This window comes from Malus domestica, chromosome 15 (genome assembly GCF_042453785.1).
Source record: "Malus domestica chromosome 15, GDT2T_hap1".
Lineage (NCBI taxonomy): Eukaryota > Viridiplantae > Streptophyta > Magnoliopsida > Rosales > Rosaceae > Malus > Malus domestica.
Window position 1 is genome coordinate 47,711,001 of NC_091675.1, and position 10,061 is coordinate 47,721,061.

A 10,061-nucleotide genomic window follows, 5' to 3' on the forward strand; every position below is an offset into this window, starting at 1 on the left:
ACAAATAATAGATTGAGTTGTCTATGTGTATGTAGTATCGTTTGGGTTAGTTTTGCGTTCTCTGTATAGGCGAGTCATACTAGTGGCTAAATTATATCAGCTCTTATGTTGATAGTGGTCACTAAATACCATTTACAGATATTTGGCATTGAAAGAAAAACACACACACACATATACATGCGATGGCTTGTAAGTTGTAACAGTACAGTGATAGAGAACTTGCGGTATTCTTTAGTTACGTAGCTCTTTCATCACATGACCTATTACATAAAGAGAGAAACAAACATATGATTTATACCATTTCGTAACGAAAGAAATAAACATATAATTATACACAATGAAGTACGTTCTTTAACTTAAAAAAACTCGATTATACAGAATCCACCACAATCCACCACAGAATTACTCTTATTACGTTTCTACATTAACTGAAAATTACAACATACTATATCATACTAAATTACGCCTGCCACTGGTCTCCTCCATCACATATAGATTATGTATATAGACCAAATTTTATCTGTATTTATATTTGTATGTACAACAAAAAGAAAATAAAAGAGAGAGAAGAAATTGGAATATATAGCTAGCTGTAGTGAACAAGTCATTGACTTGAAACTTCATCCAAAAGCTTGTACCTTCTGACCTTGTTCCTGAAGACTTGCCTTGTGATCCCAATAGTACTTGTGTTTTTTATGTTTGATATGTCCTCTGACCTTGTCCTCTTGATCCTCTCAGCCTCCTTTGCCGCATTTGTGATGATCCTCTTTCTGGTAACAACTGGTGCAGATTTTGGAGATGGTGATGGTGATGGAGATACTGCTGATGATTGACGATGAAGATGATGAAGATCAAGTGATCTCTGTTTCTTGATGGGCCCGCTTGGTTGCAGCTGCATAGTGCCCCTCAGACACCCACCATATGGATTATGACTGTTTTTTGATGAAATCTTTTTCTTGATGCTGATCTTGGTAATTGGGTGGTCTTGATCTTGGGATTCCTTTTTGCATGAGGATGAAGAATTTGAGGAGTTTTGGGTGTCCTCCTTCTGGGTGAGGCACCAATTGCAGATTCTGTAGGACTCAGCATTTGGGTAAAGATTGCTGCAGTACCTGCACATAGGAAATCTGATTACAGTTAAACTTCAGTTTAGTTAGATCATAACCCATAAATTAAAAGATCAAATTAAAAATGTTCATATAATTAAACAAAAAAGAGAGTGGTTTTGTTAAACTGGGGACCTGTGCTGAGATCTGAATTGGCAAACCTTGCAAACAAAGAGCTCATAGGAGAAGCCAAAATCCCCACACATGCAGCACTCATGGCTGCCTGCTGCTTGCTCTTGGACTTGGACTACTGATGATGCGTTGTTGTTTCCTTTGCTACTCGTTGTCATATTGTTGTTGCAGAGGGGAGGGAGGGGGAGAGAGAGAGAGATGAATGATGAGGGAGGGATTTTTTTGGGTAGGCCGACGGCCACACAACAAAAGCCACAAAACGTGTAGTGTTTTATTGGGATTCTTAATTAAATAAAGTAATATATAAAATATACACATCATTTTCATTTTTGGTACGGCCGTGTGTAGAACGTGACACCTTTATTTATTTTTGGTAATAAAGCAAACAAAAACAATGGTAAAGTTAAATATGAGCATGTAAGCACGGTAAAAGGAGTGTGGCGAAATCATTTTCTAACTTATACTATCATAATTTCGTTTGTTAAAAAAAAACTAGTACTATCATGATTTCATTACAATAAAAAAATTTCGTTGGAGAGAAAGAATAAAGAATGAGGCTTTACAATTGGTATTGGTATATAAATTTTTCCAGCTATAAATTCTCTATATTTTTCTTTTTCTTCTTTAGATATAAAGGTCCTTTTCTTGTACAAAAATAATGGTGATTTTCCATGATTGACAAAAGTAAAAAAATAAATATAAAATTCATGGTGGCATATGATACTTTATCAGATTATTGAAAAACAATAATGTTATGTATATGCACAGTGATGTGAGTTCAATTCTCATCGATTTTTCTCATTTTAATAACTAACTATCTAATTCACTGATAACATTGTTGTCCTCAAAAGAGCATTATTTTTACATGAGAAAAGGTTTTACTTCTTACAAGGCTGTCACAAAAGGAGGGGAAAACAAATAATTCCTTTTTCTTGTGTGTGAAATTATCTGTTACTTGCCCTACAGTCATTTCTTATTTGGGATTGCTTTCTAATCTCTTTCTGTTGATTCTGCACTGAAATGGTAAAAGAAAAAGCTTCTGCATGCACCGATTCCATGCGAGGAACGTAGGTTTTCGTAATTCTTTTTCTTTCCTTTTTGTTTCGTCACAAAGAAGAGTTAATAATTCTAGATTTTTTGTGGTTTGTCATACATGCCTTTTGTGCGATTTACCTATATATTAATTAAATAAATACCAATATTTAATCCACTCAAATTAGGGTTTTTTTAAAAAAATTATTTTTTAAACAAATAATATTATCTACACTAAGAGTCGGGGATGGGCTGAACCTCATAATAATCTAACAATAATATGGTTCAAATTCGCTTTTGGCAAGAATTGAACTTAAGACCTCTCACTTACAAATGAAGAGGAATACCATTAGACCGTAGTACTAAGTGACACTCAAATTAGGGTATTTGATTATTAAGTATCTCTTAATTATCTTTGTGATATTTAAAGAAAATCCTTAAAAAACTATTCTTAGAATTTTCATGGACGTATCTATCTTTCTACTCTGTTCCCAACTACGGGCTTTCAGGAAGAAAGAAGAGACAAAGAGAAAATCTCTCTCGGTATTTGTTTTAACAAACGATATTATCTACAAGGAATGGGTGGACTTAGCCTCTCAATGGGCTAGTAATAATGTAGTTTAAATTCGTTTTTGGCGAGAATTGAACCTATAACCTCTCACTTACAAATGAAGCAGAATACCACTAGACCGTAGTACTAAGTGACAAATCTCTCTCAGTATTAGACAGGAGAGATAAAGCTCTCTACTCTTATAGTTCATATATATTTTTTCAGTTTAATCTCTAGGGTTATCATCTCAATCCTAGGACTTGGGAGGCGAAAGTTCAAAGAGACCTCCTTTTACGTAGCCAACCTAAGGATTTGCAAGATTCTGGATGTGCCTGAAGGCTCATTTCTTGGTTCGTGTTTGTGTTTCACCAAGCTTGCAGTGTTTCTAGGAACGTGTAGTGATCCAAATTTTTTAGCAAAAGGTTCATGGAAAGTCTCACTTTGAGAGAATCATCTTAATATTTCTCATCAAAAGGATTAATTATAAGATACTTACAAGTGACAATAGACTAATTGGCTTTATGTACTTACAAGTGACAATAGACTAATTGGCTTTATGTAACCAATGAACGAGTTAGGGATTTTCTTATATTATTAAAGGTAAAGATTGATTAGCTTCTCGAGGAAATGGGGTTGGAAATTGTAGTTCGAATGATATAAACGTTGGACGTTGGACCATAATCTAACGATTAATAGGTCTACACAGTTAATTTAAGGTATGCTTGGAATATAAATAAAATTAGGATTTAGTTAATAGCTATAGATTGTACCCCAAGTAAAGTTAATATATTCCGGATTTCCTTGGGGAATAAGGGCTCCTAATTCTATCTTATTTGGAATGAGATTTGGTGTATCAATTATCCTTGGACTGCAAGGAATCCTAATGACATTATTATGGGAAGATTCATTAGGGTTAAGTCCATATAAATACAAGGCTAAGGTCTCTGCTTACAACACATAGAAAACTCATATGAACGCCCCATTAGTTCGAGTATAAAGGATTGTTGAGTGTGCAGAAGATTTTGGTCAACTAACACATTATTCCACAGGATTCCAATACAATTTCCACCGAAGGAGAAGTCCATGGTTGACCCTATTCCGCACGGTTCTATCCAAGATGGTTCATCTTTCCTACATGCCATGTTGACTTCAAGTACTTTATCAAATGAGCATAATTTATGGATTTTTTCAGGTTAGTGTTTTTAGTTGTTTATGAAATATATAAAGTCTAATAGTTGGTATCAGAGCAGGTCATAATACAACTAAAGACCTACTCGGTAAACCCTAAAAGTTAATGTCTTGAATCCATGACATGTTTTAAATTTTGCTCAATTTCCGTATTCATGTTTCACGGTAAAAGAAATTGGTTTTCAATATGAATTGCGTTTTAACCTAAATTTCATATTGAAATTTGAGATAGCTATGTATTAAAACTTGTCCTTTTGACTTAAAGGAATATTACAGACTATTAATTGATATTGCATCCTATTTCGATTTCATTATCCCATTGGGTTTATACATCTTTATTAGCTTTATCAAAACTACCTTAATTGAGTCTCCAATGTGGTTGTGGACATATAATTGGGATGTTAAAATTAAAAAGTTATGAAACAGGCATTAATGTTATAAACAGGCTAAATTTAGAGAGATGACATTTACTCGGGACAAGAACGAAGCAGTTGCAGAGTATTATACTAACACAAGCTGTTGCAGAGGAAGTAATGTATATTATTGCTATTAGATGTTTTTCTCTTCCTTTTCTCTTCTTAATGTTCTTCCATCATTTGAACAATCTAAGTGCTCTATTTATAAAGCCACTTCAATGGAAAATTAAAAAAGGATTACTATTTAGCTTGTGAGTTTATACTATACACATGTGATATTTTACTATACACATGTGGACAAACATACCCACTATTTACAACACTTCCCCTTGGATGCCCACATATCAATATCAGTTGCCTCATTAAAACCTTGCTTGGAAAAACCCAGTGAGAAAAAACCATAGCGAAGGAAAAAGAGTACAACTTTACCTGGATGGTGTTGAGCATGCTTATGTTGCCTCGTTAAAATCTTGATAGGAAAACCCAGTGGGAAAAATCCTAATCGAAGGAAAAAGAGGACAACATACATGTATCATGGATACTCCCCCTGAATTGTTTCTCCCCTTGATTCTGCATTCTTCAAATTTGTAAGCCGACGTAATCCTATTCCCTGCACCAACTTTTGAAATGTGCACTTTGGTAGAGATTTGGTGAAAAAGTCTGCTAAATTTTCATTGGAACATATTTGTCCGACTTCAATAACTTTACCTTTTTGAAGCTCATGTGCACTGAAAAATCTTGGAGATATGTGTTTAGTCTTGTCACCTTTGATGAATCATTCCTTCATCTGGGCAACACAGGCTGCATTATCTTCATGGATGACCGTTTGAGTGTCTTTCTTTGAAGGTAGACCACATGAATTCCGGATGTGATGGATCATTGATCTTAATCAAGAACATTCACGACTTGCTTCATGTAAAGCAATTATTTCCGAGTGATTGGAAGATGTAGCAACTAGCGTTTGCTTCGTTGATCGCCATGAAATTGCAGTATCTCCATAAGTGAACACATATCCATTTTGTGAGCGGGCTTTATGCAGATCGAAGAGAAAACCAACATCTGCGTATCCAACAAGGATCTGATCATTTGTGAGCTTGTCAGAGTAGAAGAGACCCATATCTGTTGTCCCATGAAGGTATCGTAGAACATCTTTGACTTATTTCCAATGACGAATTGTTGGAGCAGAGCTGTACCTGGCTAACAAGTTAACTGAAAAAGCTATATCTGGTATAGTACATTGTGCTAAATACAATAAAGCACCTATTGCGCTTAAATATGGTACTTCTGGACCAAGGACCAATTCATCATTTTCTTTTGGACGAAATGGATCTTTCTTAATGTCCAAAGAACGAACGACCATTGGAGTGCTAAGTGGATAAGCCTTGTCCATGCCAAATCACTTCAGTATCTTTTCAATGTAAGCTGATTGATGGACCAAAATTCCATTAGCACAATGCTCAATCTGCAGGCCGAGACAATATTTTGTTTTCCCAAAGTCTTTCATTTCAAATTCGCTTTTCAGATATTCAGCAGTTTTATTGAGCTCTTCAGGGGTTCCAACTAGGTTCATATCATCGACGTATACTGCCACTATAGCAAATCGAGTATTTGATTTCTTAATGAACACACAATGGCAGATGACATTGTTGGCATATCCTTCTTTAATCAAATACTCACTGAGACAATTATACCACATTCGCCCAGATTGTTTCAACCCATATAGTGATCGCCTTAATTTGATTGAGAACATACCTCGTGGTTTGTTAGTTGCTTCAGGCAACTTAAGTCCTTCTGGGACTTTCATATATATGTCAGTATCTAATTCTCCATATAGATACGCGGCGATGACATCCATAAGTCGCATGTCAAGTTTTTCTGAAATCACCAAACTTATTAAGTAACGGAACGTAATTGCGTCCATTATAGGAGAGTATGTCTCTTTATAATCAATTCCAGGTCTTTGTGAAAAACCTTGTGCAACGAGTCTTGCTTTATATCTTGCAATCTCGTTTTTCTCGTTACGTTTCCTTGTGAATACCCATTTGTAACCTACGGGGTTCACACCAGGCAGGGTTTGGACTATTGGTCCAAAAACACTTCGTCTTTCCAAGGAATTTAATTCTGCCTGGATTGCATCTTTCCACTTAGGCCAATCTTGTCTCTGTCTGCATTCATCAACAGAGCGGGGCTCAATATCATCACTTAAGATAATTTCAGTGGCTATTGCAAATGCAAACATGTCGTCGATGATTATTTCATTTCGATCCCACAATTCATTAGTACATGCATAATTTATGGATATTTCTTTGCTTTTATGTACTTCTGTCTCTTCAGGGACAGATGTCTCATCAAGGACATTTTCTTTTTCTAGAAGTACAGAATCATGAATTATGGATTTATCATTCAATTTCTTTTCTTGAATGATTTCATTTAGGTTCAATTGTGCCCTCATCTTTCTCTTTCGAGGGGCTGAATCTTTTGAACGTGGGGGTCTACCACGCTTCAGGCGTGCACTAGAGGAATCATTCGTTGCCACTTTATTTTGTCCAACAGGGACATCAATTCTTGCAGGTGCATTTGCAACTGGTATATGTGACTTTGTCACTTTCGAAGCATCATTAAAAGCATCTGGCATTTGATTAGTGATACCTTGAAGATGAACGATTATTTTCACTTCATTTTCACATTAAGTGCTTCGTGGATCAAAATGAGATAAGGTGGGAACAACCCATGTTAGTTCTTACTGTTCTTCTGGAACGGTCTTTTCTCCCCCTAACGACGGGAAAACTGTCTCATCAAAATGACAATCAGCAAAACGAGCCGTAAACATATCACTAGTCAAAGGTTCCAAATATCTAATGATAGATGATGAATCAAAACCTACATAAATTCTCAGTCTACGCTGAAGTCCCATTTTAGTTCGTTGTGGCGGTGCAATAAGCACATAAACAGCACAACCAAAAACTCGTAAATGGGAAATGTTTGGCTGTTATCCAAACATGAGTTGTATTGATGAATATTGGTGGTTGGCTATGGGTCTCAATCTAACCAATGATGCATAATGTAATATGGCATGTCCCCATGCAGAGACTGGCAATTTCGTTTTCATGAGCAGAGTGCGGGCTATTAATTGAAGCCGCTTAATAAATGCCTCTGCTAAACCATTTTGAGTATGGACATGAGGAACAGGGTGTTCAACATCAATGCCTAGTGCCATACAGTAATCATCAAAGGTTTGAGACGTAAATTCACCAGCGTTATCAAGTCGAATGGACTTAATAGGATGATCTGGGAACTGTGCTCGCAACTTAATTATCTGAGCAAGAAGTCTCGCAAAAACTACATTTCGAGTAAATAATAGGCAAACATGTGACCATCGGGTAGATGCATCAACCAAAACCATAAAATATCGAAATGGTCCACAAGGTGGGTGAATAGGTTCACAAATATCCCTTTGAATTCTTTGCAAAAATGATGGGGCTTCATCATCAACCTTTAGTTGTGATGGTCTAATTACCAACTTCCCTTGGGAACAAGCCTTGCAAGGGTTATCATTTGAGACATCAATATGTCTGCTCAATAATGGATGTCCATTAGAGTTGGTAATGATTCTACGCATCATGGTAGATCCTGGATGACCTAGACAATCATGCCAAAGCATGTAAACCTTTGAATCAATGAACTTCTGGTTCATAACAGTATATGCCTCAACTGTCTTTATGTATGTATAATACAATCTACTCGATAAATCATGCAACTTCTCCAATATACGCTTCTGGGTATCATTGGAGGTAATGCATAAATATTCCACATTTTCTACACTTTTCGTTTCAATGTGGTGTCCATTTAGACGTATGTCTTTAAAACTTAACAAATTTTGAATGGATCGAGTAGCATATAATGCATTCTTTATAGACAATATTGTTCCATTTGGTAACATAATCTGGGCTTTTCCTGAGCCTTCAATTACATCTGATTGCCCTGATATTGTTGTTACCTTTACTTTTGCAAGTACCAAATTCGAGAAATACTTTCGATCTCGAAGTATTGAATGCATGGTTGCGCTGTTTGCAAGACAAAATTCTCCGCCATTGCTCTTGTTTTGAGAATAACCATAATTTTTATCCATGTTCTCTGAGTAAAGAAAAAGCAGTTTATTCATACTATAATACTACTTTTATTGAATTGAAAATGCGAGCATTAAACCACAAGTACAAATAACAGGAGTACATTAAACATAACTAATTCAATCGGACCCATAAACTTCATTCCCTCTTTCATTAATAAAGTATGTAGCATCCAGGTGGGTTGTGTTTAACTGTCCTGATAAATTGGTCACTGGATCAGGGGTTTCCATTGGTTGAGCCAGGTCGAAGAAATTGATCTCGACACCCTTCTCCTTGAAGGAGGCTTGATACAGCTCCACCAGATGCTTTGGGGTGCGACAAGTACGTGCCCAATGTCCGTTGCCACCACACCTATGACAACCTCCTTCATGATTTCTAGGAGTGTTCACATGAGCTTTTCCTTTCTGGCGATTTGCATTTTTAAAGCTCGAGCCTAGATTATGCCTTGGAACTTGGTTGTGAAACTGGACACCATGGTTCATGCCTTTCCCTTTCCACCGGCCTTGCTTGTGGCCACGTCCTCGTTTGTAATTATTGCCATGGGAGGATATGGTATTCCTTTTAAGGGAAGCATCATTCACTTCTGGGAACGGTGCTGATCCAGTAGGTCAGCAATTATGGCTTTTCATTTGGAGCTCATTGTTCTGTTCAGCTACCAGGAGCACAGATATCAGCTGGTTATATTCAGTAAAGCTTCGCGCTCTATACTGCTGCTACAGTACCATGTTAGAGGCGTGGAATGTGCTGAAAGTCTTTTCCAATAACATCTCCTCAGTAATAGTATCCCCACAGAGCTTTATCTGAGAGGTAATTCTGAACAACGCCGAATTGTACTCAGCCACTGACTTGAAATCCTGGATCCTTAGGTGAGTTCAGTCATAGTGAGCTCTTGGAAGAATCACCGTTGTCTGGTGATTGTATCTGCTTCTCAAGGCATTCCAAAGGGCTAACGAATCTTGAACCGTTAAGTACTCGTTCTTTAGTGCCTCATCAAGATGGCAACGAATAAAAATCATGGCCTTTGCCCGATCTTGAAAGGATGAGCTACTCTCTTCCTTGATGGTATCTCTAAGATTCACTGCTTCCAGATGGATCTTGGTATCCAGTACCCAGGTAAGGTAATTCTTTCCAGTAATGTCTAGGGCAGCGAAATCAAGCTTTGCCAAGTTTGCCATTTTCTTTTCTGAAAGAAAAATGAGGTGTGTAAGAACTTGCAATAATATATGTTCTGGAGGAATATATTGTTAGAACTTCTGGTTCTTACAAATTTTGATCTTCAGGCCAAAATAATAAGTACTCGAAACTTCAGGCTCGAGATTTTCATAATTAATGAGAAGGACAATTGTACCGCACCATTCTCATCAAAATAAGTATAGGATGGGCGATTATTCCGCACTACTTTAAACAACAGGAAAATTTAAATATGTAGAGTAAGGTGGACGATTATACTGCACCACCTAAAATTGCGATAAAATTTAAATATACAAAGTAGGGTGGACGATTATACCGC

The 10,061-nt window shown here is 36.6% G+C and overlaps 1 protein-coding gene across 3 annotated transcripts; it reads right to left on the bottom strand.

The window, feature by feature from the left end:
* Positions 1-328: 328 nt before the first annotated feature.
* LOC103401967 (uncharacterized) lies at positions 329-1,511 on the bottom strand. 3 transcript variants are annotated; one of them, XR_011575918.1, is made up of 2 exons: positions 1,242-1,511; positions 329-1,127 (listed from the first exon to the last, which is right to left on the bottom strand). XR_011575918.1 is itself a non-coding variant. In XM_008340699.4 (2 exons), the coding sequence occupies exons 1-2, from the start codon at positions 1,321-1,323 to the stop codon at positions 605-607; spliced, it is 564 nt and encodes a 187-aa protein (XP_008338921.1). In that variant the 5' UTR covers positions 1,324-1,510; the 3' UTR covers positions 329-604. The 3 variants fall into 3 exon arrangements, 2 of the variants coding, with proteins under 2 accessions (XP_008338921.1, XP_008338919.1); XM_008340699.4 differs by having other exon boundaries at positions 329-1,112; positions 1,268-1,510; XM_008340697.4 differs by having other exon boundaries at positions 329-1,112; positions 1,242-1,509.
* Between the last annotated feature and the right edge of the window lie 8,550 nt (positions 1,512-10,061).